This window comes from Pristis pectinata, chromosome 15 (genome assembly GCF_009764475.1).
Source record: "Pristis pectinata isolate sPriPec2 chromosome 15, sPriPec2.1.pri, whole genome shotgun sequence".
NCBI classification, from domain to species: Eukaryota; Metazoa; Chordata; class Chondrichthyes; order Rhinopristiformes; family Pristidae; genus Pristis; species Pristis pectinata.
The window spans coordinates 11,374,230-11,394,139 of NC_067419.1; the positions used below are offsets into that span (position 1 = coordinate 11,374,230).

General features: G+C 41.4%; 1 protein-coding gene across 1 annotated transcript in view; it reads left to right on the top strand.

Annotated features, from left to right (window-relative positions):
* Positions 1 to 19,589, top strand: part of sypl1 (synaptophysin-like 1) — a 44,794-nt gene extending 25,205 nt beyond the window's left edge. Inside the window, exons 4-5 of the mRNA XM_052029974.1 lie at positions 8,415 to 8,603; positions 17,896 to 19,589. Coding sequence (XP_051885934.1) covers positions 8,415 to 8,603; positions 17,896 to 18,030 — 324 coding nt within the window. The 3' untranslated portion in view covers positions 18,031 to 19,589. The remainder of the gene's footprint in view (positions 1 to 8,414; positions 8,604 to 17,895) is intronic.
* The last annotated feature ends 321 nt before the right edge of the window (positions 19,590 to 19,910 follow it).

Below are 19,910 nucleotides of genomic sequence, written 5' to 3' on the forward strand. Positions count from 1 at the left end.
TGATCTATATCCCATTGTATCCTTTGGAAATCTTCTACGCTATTCACAATGCCACTAATCTTTGTGTCATCTGCAGACTTCCTAACCCACCCATCCATGTTTTTATCAAAGTCATTTATAAAAATTACAAACAGCAGGGATCCCTGTGGGACACCATGAGTCACGTACCTCCAGCCAGAATAAGATCGATCAACCACTACCTTCTGTCTTCCACGAGCAAGCCAATTCTGATTTCAAATGGCCGAGTCACCATGGATCCCATGCATCTTAATCTTCTGGATGAGCCTACCATGGGGGACCTTGTCGAATGCCTTACTGACATCCACTTCTCTACCTTCATCGATCACCTTCATCACGTCCTCTAAAACTCAATCAAGTTGATAAGGCATGACCAACCCCACACAAAGCCATGCTGACTATCCCTAATTAGGCATGCTTTTCCAAATGCTCATAAATCCTATCCCTAAGAATCCTCTCCAATAGCTTCCCTACCACTGACGTGAGACTCACTGGTCTATAATTTCCAGAATTATTCCCATTTCCTTTCTTGAACAAAGTAACAACATTAGTGGTTTGCCAGTCCTCTGGGACCTTGCCTGTGGCTGGAAAGGACAAAGATCTTGGTCGAGGCCCCAGTAATGTCATCTCTTGCCCCTCAATAATAACCTGAGGGATACTGCATCAAGCCCTGGGGACTTGCCCATCTTAACATTCTTCAAGAGACCTAATACCACCTCTGTCATTATACCAACGTGTGCTAACATTTTAGCATGCTCCACACTAATCTCGGTATCCTCCATGTCCTCCTCAGTGAATACAGACACAAAGCACTCATTTAGGATCTTGCCCACATCCTCCACCTCCAAACATGCATTCCCTCCTTTATCCTTGAGTGGTCCAACTGTCTCCCTAGTTATCCTCTTGATGAATGCCTTGGGATTCTCTTGCAATTTAGATAAGGTTAAAGGAGTTTCAACTACCTACTCTCATGCTGGGGATAATATTTCTTGCTCATTCAGTATTACTTTAAAGGGAAAAAAAGCTTGAATTCGTTGCTGAGTGTCTAAGTATCTTGGCTCCTTGCTTCATGCATTTACAACAGCAACTGGACTTTGGGAGTGCTTCATTGGATGCAAAATACTTTAGAACCACCTGAGGTTGTAAATAATATTATCAGAGTAAGTTAATTCTGTTTTCTGGTGCCATTCCAAGTCATTGTGAATATTTACTAGAACATTTTTCATCCACTTCCATTGTCTCAAACGTGAAATGACACTACCTGAATTTTTAATCTACATTCCAGCTTGAAACTTTTCTGTGAATTTATTTCTTTTACTTGCTAAATTTAGATTAATAAATAATCCTAATACAAATTCCTGGTGGTTTATTTGGCTAAGAGTCCCAAACACGAAGCATATTTGTTTTATTTATATTAAAAATGGGTCTATTACAATCTGGTACCAATTCAAAAAGTATTGTAATTTTAAACAGCTTTTCCAGTTAAGGCCCTCTTAAACTAAGAAGTATTAAGATCTGGAATAACAATAATTTGCCATATATTGCATTGGTAACATTTGTTCTGCATATTGTATGATAGTTGACAAGCAAATGTTAATCTTTAATATCTGTTACTCCGCTTGCAAATTTGCCCCCAATCTGCGCTTTGTTAATCTATTTAATGCCAGAACAGGTTAAGTATGGGCTTGATACACAGCATTATGAACAGCATGGTCTCTTTCGTTGTTACTTTTCACTTGATACCATGGCTGACTCTCGTTGTGTTTCCCAATGGAACAGTCCTTTGAGTTAGAGTTTGCAAGTCAGGGTGGGTGAGCTAAAGTGATAATTACTTACAAGCAGTTTTAATAGTTTTTCAGACTCGTAGTGAAACAATATGGGAGGAGGTTTAATCCATGATATTTGTGCCAACTTTTTGTTAGAGCTCCTTCTGGTTTCCTTGCAATCCTATAAATGTTTCTTCTTGTGCATGTATCCATTGAATATTTTATGTTGAGGGTCTGTTAGTGGTAAGCATCTTCACTTGTCTATTTTTAAATATCTGTATTTTTAACATCTACTTTCTGGAGAATTAAATTGATATTATATTGGGAGGTACTTAATATTTAAAATAACTTATTTTATTTCCTGCTGTACAAATCAAAAGGATGAATTTGTATTCTGGTAAGTTGCCTGATATTTCAGGATATACTAATTCCTTTTGTGGAATCTGTTATGATAATGGGATTTATTTTGTTAAACCTTCAAGTTGGTTGTCACTTTTTCTAAATTATTAGTTCCAATATGCAACTTTCTGAGCATTTCGAGTGAGCTGCAAACATTGTATAAATTGTATGCCAATATCACATGGCTCTCATAGCTGCAAACCATGTGCTTTAGTTCTTATGATCTAGTACCTCGGCTTCAAAGATGTTTATACCCTGTTTTTTTAATATATAAAAACCCATGGAGAGGGCTGCAATTCAATTACTCTAAAGCATTGAGGAGAGGAAAAGAATAGTCATCAGCCAACCCTCCGACTATTTTATCATAGAACAAGGTGGTCATTCAACTTAAATGTATGCAACTTGTTCTTTGATTTTTTTACTCAAGTGTAGACGTGACTTGAGTAAAACTTTGCTGGGTAAAATGACACAATTCTAGATGAGAGGTTTTGACTTCATTAACCCCTGCTGTAATCACCTGTTATTCTCTTTTTAAAAATGTATTTTAAGCATTTAACTGTTAAAGCTGCATTTTTACTTAGATTTTTTTTGTCCATGATGAAGGTACAAAGCTGTGACTGCGTGTGAATCAATGGGCAACACATGCTGGTTGTCTTAGTTGTTATGTTGGGGTGGTGAACAGTTTGTCTGCTCCTCGGTGTCAAGCTACTTATAATGATTCCTTGGCTGTTAGTGCGCTTTTGGCTTTGGCAATTTCTCGTGCTTCTGGTTTCCCCTCTATTTCCTTCACGTCCTCAGCTGTTTAAAAATATTATGTATTACAGCTACCTGTTATTTTTGATTCTTATTTATGCCTCTATTGTCATTTATCTAACTATCCCCTGTCTCCAACTGAATAGTTTGCAGGACATTTGCATTTTACCACCATGTTTTCCAGAATTGAGTGTTTTTTCTCTTATTTATATCATTTCCTTTGCTCCTGAGGGAGATAACTGCAGTTGCTAATGCGCATCATGCTTAGAATGCTCTATTTAAAATGTGAAGTGATACTGTGTGATTGATCTGTATTTGGCTATACACCATCACTAATGCTGAAGATTACAGGCTTCCAAGATCCCGGGGACTTTTTTGATTACCTCCTCCCTCATTCCAGTTACCAGCTGAATTGGTGCTGAGTTCTGAAATTGTCTTCCTAACCTGTTTGCCTCTTCACATAGAATGGTTACAATACAGCAGCACAGGTTGGGCCCAACTAGTCTGTACTGCCTCTTTGCGAGAGCAATCCAGCTATTCCTGCTCCCCATAGCCCTGCAAAGTCTTTTCTTTTAGATGCTTGTCCAGCTTCACTTTGAACACCACAGTAGAAGATACAGGAGCCTGAAGGCATGTACCACCAGACTTGAGGACAGCTTCTACCCCACTGTGATAAGACTATTGACAATACAATGAGATGGACTATGACCTCACGATCTACCTTGTTGTGACCTTGCACCTTATTGCACTGCACTTTCTCTGTAGCTGTGACACTTTACTCTGTACTGTTATTGTTTTTACCTGCGCTACATCAATGCACTCTGTACTGACTGGGAAGATCTTGCCTCACAAGCCTGATAGAGTTCTTTGAGGAGGTGACCAGGAAGATTGAGGGTAGTGTGGTGGATGTGGTTTACATGGATTTTAGTAAGGCATTTGATAAGGTTCCTCATGGTAGGCTTCTTCAGAAGGTCAGAGGCCAAGGGATCCCGGGAAGCTTGGCTGTGTGGATTAGGAATTGGCTTGCATGTAGAAAGCAGAGGGTTGTGGTGGAAGGAGTGCCCTCGGATTGGAGGGCAGTGACTAGTGGTGTCCCGCAGGGATCGGTTCTGGGACCTCTACTTTTTGTGATATTTATAGATGACTTAGATGAGGGGGTGGAGGGCTGGGTTAGTAAGTTTGCGGACGACACTAAGATCGGCTGTGTTGTGGATAGTGTGGAGGGCTGTCGGAGCTTACAGAGGGATATTGATAGGATGCAGCACTGGGCTGACAAGTGGCAGATGGAGTTCAATCCGGAAAAGTGTGAGGTGGTACACTTTGGAAGGACAAACTCCAGGGCAGAGTACTGGGTAAATGGCAAGGTACTTGGCAGTGTGGAGGAGCAGAGGGATCTGAGGGTTCATATTCACAGTTCACTGAAAGTTGCCTCACAGGTGGAAAGAGCAGTTAAGAAGGCCAATGGGATGTTGGCTTTCATAAGTCGCGGGATTGAGTTTAAGAGCCGCGAGGTGATGATGCAGCTTTATAAAACTTTAGTTAGGCCACAATTAGAGTACTGTGTTCAGTTCTGGTCGCCTCATTATAGGAAGGATGTGGAGGCGTTGGAGAGGAGATTCTCTCTAATCTGTCCAATGGATTTACCGGGATGCTGCCTGGATTAGAGCATATTGAATATGAGGAGAGGCTTAAGGTGCTAGGGCTTTATTCACTGGAAAGGAGGAGGATGAGAGGAGACGTGATAGAGGTATATAAAATATTGAGAGGAATAGATAGAGTAGACAGTCAGCGCCTCCTTCCCAGGGCACCAATGCTCAAGACGAGAGGGCATGGCTTTAAGGTTATGGGTGGGAGGTTCAGGGGAGATGTCAGGGGGAGGTTTTTCACCCAGAGAGTGGTTGGTGCATGGAATGCACTTCCTGGGGTGGTGGTGGAGGCAGATACATCGGACAGGTTCAGGAGCTTGTTGGATAGGCATATGGAGGAGTGTGGGATGGGGGGATATGCGGGAGGAAGGGGTTAGGTAGTGTGAGGGTAGTTTGATGGACGGCACAAAATGGTGGGCCGAAGGACCTGCTTTGTGCTGTATGGTTCTATGGACTCAATGTAACTGCACTGTAATGAATTGACCTGTACAATTGGTTTGTAAGACAAGCTTTTCACTGTACCTCGGTACAAGTGACAATAATAAACCAATGGATTCTATCTCCACTGCTGTCCCTGGCAATGCATTCAGGCCCTCATTACTTGCTGTTTAAAGAAAAATTCATCTTCATAATTTTCCTTAGATGCACTTAAAAGTGTATCTTTTTGACAAAGCTGTTGTTCATCTGTCCTAATTTTATTTCACAATACTACAGTGGATCATTTATCTATCATTTACTCCCTCCTGTCTTATATGTACATGCTGTATCATCTCAACAATGTCATCTGAGAACTTGGTATGTGCTTCCACATATACACTGGCAATGCATAGCTGTCATTCACAGCACCTTTCTTGACTTTGCAACTTTTTCTAAAATGTTGGGCTACTTGTCAAACATTCAGTACTGGGTGAGCAGGAATATCCTCTGGCAAAGTAATGAGAAGGCAAAGGCATTGTCATTGGTGCCTGTCACAAACTCCATTCCGTAACCACTGACTCCATCCTTCTCCCTCTGAACCGATTTAAGGCTTCATGACTTTGGTGTCATAGTTCACCCTGAAATAAGTTTCAAACCATATCCAAGCCATCACTAAGAATTTGTACCTCCTGCAGTGTTGCATGATTCAATCCATTTGATTCGGCTCATTTGTTGCAGGAACTCCTGATCAGTCCGTATCTCTCAGCCTCTTGTGCACTGCATTCCATCAACTTGAGGTCACCTAAAACTCTGCCGCCCTGTTCTATTTCATGTGGTAGCTTACTTTTACACACTACTACATTGAGTTCCAGTTAAATGATACTTATTTGTTTTTAAACTCTGTGCCCTTGCCACTTCCGACGTTTGAAATTTCCTCCATCCTACACATCAGCTATCAGTACTCCTTCAACACTGAGCTCTTGAGCATCCCTGATTTCAGCTAGTCCATTACTAAGAGCAGTTGTCAGTGCTACTTAAATTTCACCAGGCCTCTATCTTCCTTTATGTTGCCCCTCTCTTGCTTTATGTTGTCCCTGCTTTGTCCAAGCCTTTTGGTTGCTTGTTCCAGTATTTATGCATCTTAAGTTCTGTTTGATCCTGAGAATAGTTTACTGTGATAAAACTGCTTGTTATAAAGGGTGGGTCACCTTGACCATTTATTATTTAAAATTCTCTAGATAGTAGGGCAGTGGAATAGGCTGCTGTACTAGTTATTTTGGTGTTTGTCCACTTGACTGGAGAAGGGAGGGGAAAAACGAATTGAAGGACTTTTTCATACAGTATGGTAGTACTATGTACATGTTTTTTTAAACAGCTGTATAAAGGATGGAACAAAGTTTAATAGTGACAAATCTAAAACTTTCTTGAAAACCACATCAAAGACTTTAGAAGATGTTTTATTTTCCAGTTCTGCTCTGCCTTCTCAGAAGATTGAGCCATTGGCATAGTACTTTTACCCTCCCCAGAACTGTTGACTTTTTTTGAAGTATTTAATATTGTGTGTACAGGAAATAAATCAAAAATTATGAAATGTATAAACAAAGCAAACAATTTTGTTCATTTTAAAAACTTAGGTAAGGAATTGCAACAGTCAATAGAATTGCTGCATACTAGCTTAATGTCTGTCATTTGGCTGCCCAACTAACTCATAACAGAAGGATGATGTGTTTATTTTTTATCTTGCTTCAAATTTCCCTTGAGCAATGAATTCTACTTCAACTGAGTCCCATTGCTTGATTTAAACTTTTCTATTACACAGATTTGTCTAAACTGTTTGTGATAAATCAGATATTGAAGCAAACTTCAATTTGTGGTTAGGATTAAGTTTATCAAATGTACTGAAAATCATTTTAGCATTTTCAGTACATCAATGCAGTCTCCACAAAATCCACCCATACTTTTTTGGTTGCTTGCTTTTCAGCGTATATGCCAATGACACCTATCTAAAGGTGGAGGCCACAGTTGAATACCAAAGTCGGTAGGGTGGCTGATGAAGAAAGTTCTTGGCGACAGGCAGATATCAATGGACTGGTTAGGTTGGCAGAGAAGTGCAAAGGAAATTCCTCCTAGGGAAGTGTGAGGTAATACATTTGACGAGGAGAAAGGAATACACAATAAATAGTAATTTTCTTGAATGTGTAGAGAAAAATGGGGATTTTAGTATACATGTCCACAGATCCATGAAGGTAGCAAGTAAGGTGGGCAAAAAGGCATAAGGATGTTATTGGTCAAGGTATAGAATACAAGAGTAGGGAGGTCATGCATAAACATAGAAAACATTAGGTCAATGTAACGTGCAGAGTTTTGATCGTAACACTGTAGAAGGATGTAATAGCTCTTGATAGGCTACAGGGAAATTTGTGAGCACATTGCCAGGGTTGGAGAATTGCAATACAAGTAACGTTCCCAGGCTAGGGTTTTTTTTCCCCTTGGGAACAAAGGAGACAGAAATTTACTTGAGGTGTATAAAATTATCAAAGGCCAAGAAAGGATCTATTTCAGAGAGCAGAGAGGTCAATTCTAGGGAACATGGATTTAAGCTAATTGGTAGAAAAATCGGAAGAAAGTTTGAAAAAAAAAATTATTTCACACAAGTGGCAGGGCTGCGGAATTCATGATATGAAAGGGTGGTGGAGACTCTCACCCATGTGACTTTTTAAGAAGTACCTGGTTGTGTCATAATCTGCAGGCCAGGTTCCAGGAACTGGATAGTGAAATTAGTCTAAAATCTACTTTTAGCCTGCATGGATGGTGCGTTGAATAGCCTTCTGTGGTTTTTGATCACTTTGTATCAGCATAACCATCTGTTCCTTCCTTCCTTCCTTCCTTATGTTCTTGTTTACCCTACCTTTAAATGCATCTCTGCTGCTCTCCTCAATTGCTCCTTGCATTGGGCTCTGCTTTCTAATCCCTCTGCGATTGGAGAAGTTTCTCTCTCTCTACTTATAAATGAATCTGCTGTAAGCAGGAATTGAACTCCTAAATCAGCCAGTATATATTCAACCATTTTCTTTTGTTAGTATTTTTATTATTGTGAACCTTGCATGTATGCAATATGACATTGTGTTCCATAAAACAAAAGCAACTTGCAGTGGGTGCAGGAAGTCTGAAATAAAAACAAAGTTTTGGAAATACCCAGCAGGCCAGACATCTTCTGAGAACACAAACTTAATGTTTGAGGTCCATGATTTTTTTTCATCAGACCTGACCAGCTGTGTGTTTCTAACATTTTGTTTTACTCTCTCGTTGTAATAGTCCTGTTGGATTTCAGTGCAGTAAGCCATCAATAAACTGAGTTCATTATTTGTTTCTGAATATTTTGTGCTACACATTTACTTTGTTTATTGTTTTTCAGGACTTCATTGTGACAGTGACTTTTGCTTTCTTGTGGTTGGTCAGCTCTTCAGCTTGGGGTAAAGGCCTCACTGATCTCAAGTATTCTACAAGTCCAAATGTCCTCAAGGACAACCTTTCATTCTGCAAGAATGAAGCTGAATGTACTGGTTCGAGCGTAACCAGCATGGGAAGTTTGAACGTGTCTGTGGTATGTGCACTTGTTGTTATTTAATCCTCCCGTTTTCACTATTATTCTTGTATTTGGTTTCCCCATAATGTTTCACTGGATGCCCACTCATTAAATCCAACCTGTGATAGATTATTACAACTTGAGGTGAGTTGCTGAAAATCACCTTGGGAAAGCTTCTTCTGAATGATTTTTCCCTTCACATATTATATTAGAATCATGCAGTGGTGATCGATACCATTCATGACATTCTTATTGAAAACTTCAAAGATGCCATTTTCAGATCCTTTTAGATCAAACAGATTGTGAGTACCTGTTGGGGTCTGAGACTCTGTTCTTGCTGTTACCTTCATTGGGTGCCATCAACATGTTATCAAGTGTAGGGTAGTTTTCCACCATGATGCTCGCTTCTGGAAACACCATGGAATAAACAAATGTAGGACAACAGTGAATCCATCCTGTTTTAAGACTCTGATTTGGATCCTATTTGTATCTGAGGAATGGAGCATTAAAAGGACCATGGTGGCTAAGCCCTAATGAGGAGTGGGGGGGTGGTGGTGGAGGAGAAAGCCCCAGTGAGTTTGAGAGGAGTTTGGGTGGGGAGAGGAGGCAACAACAGAACCCTGGTGAGTCTGAGAGGAGAATGGGGGACAGGGCTCCAGTGAGTTTGAGAGGAGCACTGGGGACAGAGCCCTAGCAGATTTAAATAAGCATTGGTTTTAAACAGTGCAAGTTTGTTCACAGCAAGTAAAACCGCTTTGATTTTAGTAGTATAGGGTTACGGATATTGCTGAGCAGCTACAGAAAACTCTGGAGGGTGAACAGCTGCAGGTCATGATTCACATTGATTCCAGCAACATGATGGAAAAACATTTGAGGCCCTGCTGGCAGAATTTAAAGGGAAGAGATTAAGATGCAGGATTTCAAAGGTGGTAATTTTATGATTACTCTCTGCATAACACAGCAGTAATAATGTAAATAAGAGGATAGCACAAGTAAATGTACAGCTGGAGAGATGATGCAGGAGGGAGAGCTTTATACCTTTGGGTCACGAGTTCTGGGGAAGATGGACCTGTACAAGTTGGACACTTTTCACCATAACAGAGTTGGGTCCAATGTCTTCCCAAGAGGTTTACATGTGCTCTGGGTTGAGATTTAACCTGATTTGACGGGGATGGGCATTGAAGGTAGCATTGAAAAGAGGGAAAACAGATCTAAAGCAAAAATTTAGACAGGATGAGACTTGGAAAGCAAGAGACTGCGGATGCTGGAATCTGGTACAAGAAGCAACCTTGGATGAACTCAGTGGGTTGACTAGCATCTGTGGAGGCAAAAGGTGTAAGCCAGCATTTCTGATTGAGACCCTGCACAAGGACAGAGGAAAGATTGCCAGTATTTAGCAGTATGAGTGGGGGGATAGGATAGAGGTTTGTAGGTGATGTGTGGAACCAGATAGGGAGGGATATGGGAGAGGTGAACAAAGGGAGTAGACTACTGGGTGGGTGGGTATGGGAGGGAGAAGCAGATGGGCTGAGCACTACTGATGAGGGAGAATGTCACAGCTGAACTTCCAGGACATCTTGGAGGGCTCATCCAGTGAAGTAATATGGGTAGAGCTCAGGAATAAGAAAAGTGCAATCATTATGATAGGGTGATACTATAGGCCTCCAATAACCAGTGGGAGAAAGGAACACATGTTGGCAAATTAGAGTAAGATGTAAAAGCAATAAAGTTATTGTAGTGGGTTTCTTTATTTTCCCCAATATTGACTAGGACTCCCTTAGTGCCAGAGGCTTAGATGGGACATAATGTGTTAGTTGCATCCAGGAGGGTGTCTTGACACAGTATGTAGATAGTCCAGCAAGGGAGAGGCTCATACTAGACCTTGTATTGGCATATGAGCCTGGCCAGGTGATGGGAGTTTCAATGGGAAAGCATTTTGGGAACAGTGATTATAACTACGTAAGGTTTCAGCTAGTTAAGGATAAGGTAAGACTGCGAGGGAAAGTGCTAAACTGGGGAAAGACCAATTATAACAGTGTTAGGCAGGAGCTGGGGTGAGTAGATTGGGAGAAGCTGTTGTTGGGCAAGTCCACATCTGATGTGTGGGAGTTGTTTAAAGGCCAGCTGGTCAGAATTCAGGAGAAATTATTCCTATGTGGAAGAGAGAAAAGGATGGCAAGGTTTAGGAACTTGGGTTATGAGAGAGGTTGCAAATTTGGTCAGAAAGAAAAAGCATACAGTATGTAAGGTTTAGGAAGCTGAACTTGGATAGGGCCTTTGAGGAAACAGAAAAGAACTTAAGCGGGAAATCAGGAGGGCTAAAAGGGCCATGACATGTCCTTGGAAAGCAGGGTTAAGGAAAATCCCAAGGCATTTTATACATGCATAAAAAAACAAGAGTAACTAGGTAGAGGGTAGGACTACTCAAGGACAAAGGAGGGAATTTAATCCTGGAACCAGAGGAAGTGGACAAGGTACTTCAAGTTCTTCACATCGATATTCATCAAGGACAATGACATGGAGGATTGAGAGATCGGTGGGGGGGTTACACTGATACTCTCTTGAAGAACATTAAGGTGGATAAGTTCCCAGGGCATGATGTGATCTGTCCCAGGTTATTGAGAGAAGAGGAGATTGCTGGGCCGTTGACGGAGATCTGTGTATCCTCTAGCCACGAGCAAGGTCCCAGAGGACTGGAGAATAGCCAATGTTGTTCCTTGGTTTAAGAAGGGCAATAGGGATAACCCAGCAAATAATAGGCCGTGAGGGAAATTATTGGAGAAGATTCTTGGGAATAGGATCGACTCTCATTTGAAAAGCTTGGACTTGGACTTGTAGGGATGGTCAAAAAGATCAAGGCATGTGAGATCCATGGTGACTTAGTAGATTGGATTCAAAATTGGCTTGGCCATAGAGGACAGAGGATATTGCTGGAAGGGGTGTTATTTCTGACTGGAGGTCTGTGACCAGTGGTGTTCCATGGGGATCAGTCATAGGACAGCTGTGTGATTTGGACAAAAATCTAGGTGGGCTGATTAGTAAGTTTGCAGACAACATAAATTGGTGGGATTATGGAAAATGAGGAAGATTGTCAAAGGGTACAGCAGGATGTAGATCAATTGGAAATATTAGAGGCATTAAGACAGGCGTATGAACAGACAGAATTGTAGAACAGACCATGTTCAGGCAGATGCGATAAGTTTAAGTTGGCATCATGGTCCTCTCAGATATGGTGGGCTGAAGGGCCTGTTCCTGTGCTGTACTGTTCTGTGTTCAGGTCTGGGACCCTTTGGCAAAACTGGAAAATGAGTTTTAAAGAAAAAAGCAAGTTAGTTTTCAGTTGCTGAGAAATTGGGGGAAGGATGGGTGGAACAAAGGAAATATTTCTGATGGGGGGGGAGTCCAAATTAATTAATGGGGAGAGTTACAAGCATGTTAAGCTCTTTTGTCAAATAGCGAGGCTGTGGGACATGCCCAACAAGTAGACTATACGAATAGAATAAGAAAAACTGAGCTAAAATGATGACAAGCAGAAATGGCCAATTCTGATACTGATGGATAGAAAGCATGAGTTATTTAAAGTTGGAGAATTTGATATAAAGTCCAGAAGGCTGCAGTGCATTCAGACAGAAGATGAGAAGTAATTTCTCAAGCTTGCATTGGGCCTTGTTGCAACTGTGCAGAAGGCCACAGACAGGAAAGTCAGAGTAGGACTGGGATGGTGAATTAAAGCAACAAGCAACTGGAAGTTCAGGTCCCTCGCGCAGACTGAAAGGAAGTAGTCCACAAAGTGATCTTTTAATTTCTACAATGTAGAGGATACCACATTGGCGAACCTGTGTTCACCCCATCCTTTCTGTGGCTGGGAAGAGAGCAGGTGAGAACAGGTGTGGAAAATAGATAAGACATTTACCCCTCAATTCTCTTTAAACCTCTGGTTCTGGTCCGGTAGGTTGGAACACTTGGGATCAAGGTGATTACATTGGGATCAAATTGGTTACAAAATTGGCTTGGTAAAAGGCAAGAGGGTGATAGTGGAGGGTTATTTTTCAGATTGGAGGCCTGTGAATAGTGATGTGCTGCAGAGATTAGGGTTGGGTCCTCTGTTTGCCATATAAATGATTTGGATAAGAGCATCGGCGATATGATTAGTAAGTTAGCAGATGACTCCAAAATCGGTGCTATAGTGGACGGTGAAGAAGATTGCAACGGGATTAGCTGAGAAAGTGGGCAAGGGAGTGGCAGATAGAATTTAACTCTGACAAGGTTCCACATGGTAGGCTTCTTCAGAAGGTCAGAGGGCAAGGGATCTAGGGAGGCTTGGCTGTGTGGATTCAGAATTGGCTTGCCTGTAGAAAACAGAGGGTTGTGGTGGAGGGAGTGCATTCAGATTGGAGGGCCGTGACTAGTGGTGTCCCACAGGGATCGGTACCAGGACCTCTACTTTTCGTGATCTTTATTAATGACTTGGATGAGGGGGTGGAAGGCTGGGTTAGCAAGTTTGCAAACGACACAAAAGTCGGTGGTGTTGTGGATAGTGCAGAGGGATACTGATAGGTTGCAGAGCTGGGCTGACAAGTGGCAGATGGAGTTCAATATGGAGAAGTGTGAGGTTGTACACATTGGAAGGACAAACTCCAAGGCGGAGTACAAGGTTAATGGGTAGTGTGGAGCAGCAGAGGGATCTGTGGGTTCATATCCACAGATCACTGAAAGTTGCCTCACAGGTGGATAGGGTAGTTAAGAAAGTTTATGGGATGTTAGCTTTTATAAGTCATGGGATCGAGTTTAAGAGCCGCGAGGTAATGATGCAGCTCTACAAAACTCTGGTTAGACCACACTTGGAGTACTGTGTCCAAATTTGGTTGCCTCATAGGAAGGATGTGGAGGTGTTGGAAAGGGTGCAGAGGAGATTTACCAGGATGCTTCCTGGATTAGCATGGATTATGAGGAGAGGCTAAGGGAGCTAGGGCTTCTCTCTTTGGAGAGGAGGATAATGAGTGGAGACATGATAGAGGTGTACAAAATATTAAGAGGAATAGATAGAGTAGACAGCCAGCGCGCCTCTCTCAGGGCACCAATGCTCAATACAAGAGGGCATGGCTTTAAAGTAATGGGTGGGAAGTTCAAGGGAGATATCAGAGGAAGGTTTCTTACTCAGAGTGGTTGGTGCATGGAATGCGCTGCCTGGGGTGGTGGTGGAGGCTGATATGTTGGTCAAGTTCAAGAGTTTGTTAGATAAGCATATGGAGGAATTTAAAATAGGGGGATATGTGGGAGGAAGAGGTTAGATAGTCTTAGGTGTGGTTTAAAGGTCGGCACAACATGGTGGGCTGAAGGGCCTGTATTGTGCTGTATTGTTCTAAGTGCAAAGTGATGATTTTGGGAAGTTAAGCCAAGCCAGGATGTACAGTGAATGGCTGTGCCCCAGCAAGTGTTAAACGGAGACCTAGGAGTACAAGTATTTTGTTCCCTGAAACTGATGATGCAGGTAGATAGGATGGTGAAGAAGGCATTTGGCTTGCTTGACCTCATTGGCCAAGGCATTGAGTACAAGAGTTGGGACATGTTCTAGTTGTACAAAATGTTGGTTAGGCCACACTTGGGATCACACTTGGATTGTGTGCAGTTCTGGTTGCTACACTGCAGGAAAGATGTGATTAAGTGAGAGAGGTGCAGAAAAGATGAACAAGGATGTTGCCTGGATTGGAGGGCTTGAGTTCTAAAGAGAGAATGGACAGGCTGTGTCTGTTTTCCCTGAAGCAGAAGAGGCTGAGAGGTGACATGATAGAGAGAGGGAAAATTATGAGAGGCATAGATAAGGGCAAAGTCTGTTTCCCATGGTATGGTGAATAAAACAAGAGGTCAAAGGTTTTAGGCGAGAGAGGGGGAGGTTTAGAGAAGATCTGAGAGGTAATTTTTTTTTACAGAGTAGCTGGTATCCAGCGTGAACTACCAGAGGAGATCGTGGAGGCAGCTGGACAGGTAATTAAATGAGCAAGGCAGAGAAAGACATAGAATTAATGCAGGCAAGTAGGATTAGATGTGATGGTCAGTGTAGATGTAGAAGGCTGAAGGGCCTGGTTGGCTCTATGCTGTACAAGTCTATGACTGTGACATCGTTGAGAGCTCTGTCATCTATGGTAAATTGGAAGCCACAATTAGAGGAAAAGACATCTCAGGGGTCCCTGTGTGGAAATTCTCATCAACAGAGCAGAGGCAAAGGAGATGGATGAACTAGCAGAATGGAAGGACATTACAAGTGAGAGCAGGGTGAAAATTGGCAGTAAAGGTGATGATTTTCAAGTTCTGTATGCATGCAGGAAGCAGCATCAATGTAGTGGTCAATGCACTGCCGAGGGAGGGGCCTAGAATGACTGAAACATGATCTGCTCCATGTATCCAACAGAGGCAAGTGTAGCTTGGGCCCATGTGAGTTCCCAAAGCACTGCTCTGGATTTGGAAGAACTGAGTGGAACTGAAAGAGAAATTGTTTAATGAGAGAACAAGTTTATGAAAGAGAATTGGTTGGGCATTTGTTCAAAGATGAAATGGAGAGCTACTGACCATTCCTTGTGTGAGATGGAGGTGTAGAGGGATTATTGTGGCCAGGAAACTGGAAACTATCCAAGTGGCAGAAGGCATCTGAGGTGTTATGGATGTAAGAGGGAAAGGACTGCTTTTGTTTCTGATTTTAAGCATCTGTAGTTCTTTGATCACCAAGGAGAGGTGGATAGGCTGGTGGAAAGATGGCAGACAAAATTTGACCCTGAGAAATGTGAAGAGTTATATTTTAGAATGAGAGATAGCAAAGGCTGTTTAGAATTGGTACAGAATTTCAGAATGGGTGCAGCAATAGGGATACAAATGCATAGTTTGTTTAAAAATGACAGGGCGAGTTGAGAAGGTGATTGCAAAAGTGTATAGAATCCTGGGCTTTACATTAAAGGCATGTAGTACAAGAGCAAGATCCAATTGTAGTATTCACAGAGGAGCTGGACAGATATTTGAAAAAAATATATTTGCAGGGCTTTGGGGAGAGTGGAGAAGTGGGACCAGCTGTGTTGCTCTTGGATAAAGCTGGTATGGATTCAACAGGTCAAATGACTATCTCCTATGCAGTTACCGCTGTGATACAATAAATACTGCTTGCTGTTATTTTCTGAGGCTTGATGAGGTTCATTGCCATCTGATAACAAATTGTACGTTTCGTTGAGAAACACGTGTTCTGGTTGAACCTAGCATCACTCATTTATGTCACGTACTGATCTGTGCTGGTTAGCACCAGCTGAGGAAGAGTTGGTATTCGTCTTAAGTGCCTTTTTTGGAGGACCAATATTAAGTTTCTCCTTGATTTTATCCAGAACCCTTTATTTTCACTACCTGGGATTAGGGAGTTGCCATTGGTTTCCTTTTAACCATAGAACAATACAGACCCTTCGGCCCACCATGTTGTGCTGACCTTTAAACCATGCCTAAGACTATCTAACACCTTCCTCCCACATATCCCCCCATTTTAAATTCCTCCATATGCTTATCTAACGATCTCTTGAACTCGACCAACATATCTGCCTCCATCACTACCCCAGGCAGCGCATTCCATGCACCAACCATTCTCTGGGTGAAAAACCTCCCTCTGATATCTCCCTTGAACTTCCCACCCATTACCTTAAAGCCATGCCCTCTTGTATTGAGCATTGGTGCCCTGGGAAAGAGGTGCTGGCTGTCTACTCTATTCCTCTTAATATTTTGTATACCTCTATCATGTCTCCCCTCATCCTCCTTCTCTCCAAAGAGTAAAGCCCTAGCTCCCTCAGTCTCTCCTCATAATCCATACTCTCCAAACCAGGCAGCATCCTGGTAAATCTCCTCTTCACCCTTTCCAATGCTTCCACATCCTTCCTGTAATGAGGTGACCAGAACTGGACACAGTACTCCAAGTGTGGTCTAACCAGAGTTTTGTAGAGCTGCATCACATATGTGAAGAGCAGAAGGATGATGAGAGTAAAGGTAGGACCGATTAGAGACAAAGGTGGGAAGCTGTGGAAGTGGGTGAGGTTCTCAATGAATACTTCTCTTCAGTATTCACCAAGGAGAGGGTGACTGAGGACAGTGTTGGTAAGGATAATGTTCTAGAGCATGTAGACATCGAGAGGATGTGTTGGAGCTGTTAGAAAATATTAGGACAGATAAGTCCCCAGGGCCTGACGGAATATTCCCCAGGCTGCTCTGCGAGGTGAGGGAGGAGATTGCTGAACCGTTGGCTAGGATCTTTGAGTCCTCACTGTCCACGGGAATGGTACCGGAGGATTGGAGGGTGGCAAATGTTGTCCCCTTATTCAAAAAAAAGTAATAAGGATAGTCCAGGGAATTACAGACCAGTGAGCCTTGCGTCTGGTGGGCAAGCTGTTGGAAAGGATTCTAAGAGATAGGATCTATGAGCATTTAGGGAATCATGGACTGATTAGGGACAGCCAGCATGGCTTTGTGAAGGGAAGATCTTGCCTCACTAGCCTGATAGGGTTCTTTGAGGAGGTGACCAGGAAGGTTGAGGGTAGTGCAGAAGATGTGATCTACATGGATTTTAGTAAGGCGTTTGACAAGGTTCCATGTGGAACCTTTACTTCCCACTTAAACACCACCACTTCTCCCTGCGGGCTTGGAGCCGGGAGAGATGTAGTATTTGATCTTGTTCAACAGTTTATAGCCAGTGCTTCCTGAAGCAGGACAGAAACTAAGATCTTCAATGTTGTGGGTAGATCGAACCCCTTTCTTTGTTCAAAACCCCAAGATTTGCCTACCATATATTCCCATGAATTTCCCTTTACTTCAGAAAGCTACATAATCAAGATTGCTACTTGTTCGTGCCAGAGTCAAGTTTGTCATATGCACAAGTACATGTATGCACAGGTGCAATGAAAAACTTGCTTGCAGCAGCATCACAGACACAGCATCAGACACACAACATTCGCAAGAAAGACATAAATTAACCATAAATGATACAAAATTATACAAGAGAGAACACAATTAAAACCAAAAAAAAAGTCTATTGTAGTGCAGAGGTCATAGTGTTGCTAAACTGAGGTCATGATTAGGGGTGTGCAGGTTGGTTCAAGAACCGAATGGTTGAAGGGAAATTGTTGTTCTTGAACCAGGTGGTGTGGGACTTCAAGCTTGCTAGGATCTCATGATCCCTGCACAATATACTATTAAAAAGACTTTAAATGGCAAAGCTGCTTTTAAAGTTGTGGCTTATGCTGCATCCTTTCATGCATTGATTGCCATTTGATGGTTTGTATCTCTTTTACAGGTGTTTGGTTTCCTTAATCTGATTCTATGGTGTGGAAATGCCTGGTTTGTGTTCAAGGAAACGAGCTGGCATGCTGAACCAGAACAACATCAGCAGGGTCCAGGAAATGTGGCACCACCAGCTCAGAATTCATAGATGGCAGTTGAAAGATTGTTGAGGAATGTGTTTACAACCTCTACAAAACAATTCATTTTGCTTATAACACTGCAGAAGCTTTTGGGGAAACTATCTATTATACCTGTTGTATTTGCTGTTTGTGCTGTTGTATCATGTGCCTTTTGGGATTGGGTGAGGGAGAGAAGAGAAAAAGAATGCGTGTAGTCCCATTTAAGTGTTGAGGTTTCCAGTGCAAGAATGTTTAGAGACATTGTCAATAATACCATTAGTGATTTGTCACATCATAAGTACATAATACAGTGGAGCCCTTTCAATATATCACTAATATGGAGCTATTTTCTCCCTGGGTTGCTGTTCCCTGAAGAGTATTTATCATGTACACATACAATGATCAGTCAGTGACTATTTGCCAAATATGCTGTTCTCCTATCTTGACTTGATGGCAAGTTTGAAAGGAGATTTGTATGTATCAAGCTGTTATTGAATACAGAAAATCTCTATGCTGATTATGATGTACAATTTGATTATTAAGTATCCAATTGGATTCATACAGTCCACATTGTACTGAAAGCAAAATTTTTTGCATAATGGAGATGTTGCTATTTAATGGGCTGTGCTATACAACACAATTTAGAACATCACATCAAAGAACATTTTTATTGCATTTCTCTAGACACTTTTTTCTGTTTTCTAACAAAATTATGCTGAAGAATTGATGCCTTTTGGTTAAATTTGTATGTTTTATTTTCACGGGTGTTAAATCAGTACTTTCATTGCTTAGTGATAAATATGACCTTTTCAACTTTCATGAGTTCTACCCTAAGCTGGTCTAATTTTGTTTTAACTGAGGAAAGTGGCAAACGTAATTGTCCTAATTGCTTACATTCATTGTAAATGACAAAATGAAGATTTAGTATCAACTTGAAAATATTTATGTATCCACATTTTGCTTTTTGTCTCACAATCTTAAAACTCCTTTGCTTCTGACTGGTGCTGTTAGTCAGTGACTAAGAATTGCCTGCAAAGTACCAAATGTATTTCAGCTTTTTTTCTTAAATACACCTGCTTCTGAGTTTTTTGTTTGAAACTATGCTTTTGTTTGTTAATCTTTTGCCTAGCTGGAAGCTTGTGGAGGAAGGAGCAGGGTGAAAAAAGAGAAACACTGATTTGCCAAAGTGCCCAATCATCTATTTGTCAATGTTACAAAAATTCCAAACATTTGCTGAACTTCCAAGATCTGTCCTCAGCAGACACTGGCTTGCACTTTGAAAATGGAATTCTTAGAACAATCCATGTGATTTATTTGGCACTGCTGAATTATGTAATATCACTTCAAAGATGCACCAAGTCTTTTGCCAAACCTTGGTAGACATTTTGACCTCTTGAAATGGTCTGTTGTATTCAAAAAGGCCACTATTTGAAGAATTGAAGGAAAATAAGTAAGAGGTTCTGGTGACAAAGACCTTTTTGTGTTTTTTTTTCATGTGTTGCTGAAGCAAATTGGTTAATAGCACACAGTCAAACTTAATTGTATCATAATTTTTTTTAACTTTTATTAAAATCTGAGTTGTACAATTGCTATTTGTATTTTCCTTTATTTTTAATCATTCCCACTTGCATAGAAGTCTTTTTTTTTAGTTTTTCTAATTTTGAATTGCTGGGACTTTGAATGTGGTGTGCCAAGTGAAAATATATTTAAGTCTTCACACATCTTCATGCAATTTCTGGTTTTAGCACAGATAAATGGGTGTCTGTTAATTTATTCTATACTGGCAAAAGCCCGTGAATGTTTTAATTATCAGAAGTGAGCACTTTTTTGAAATGGAATTATGAGAAAACAAAAGTCAAGTACTGAATAAATTTCAGTGCCTGTATAAAGGACAATCAGAAGGCAAAGT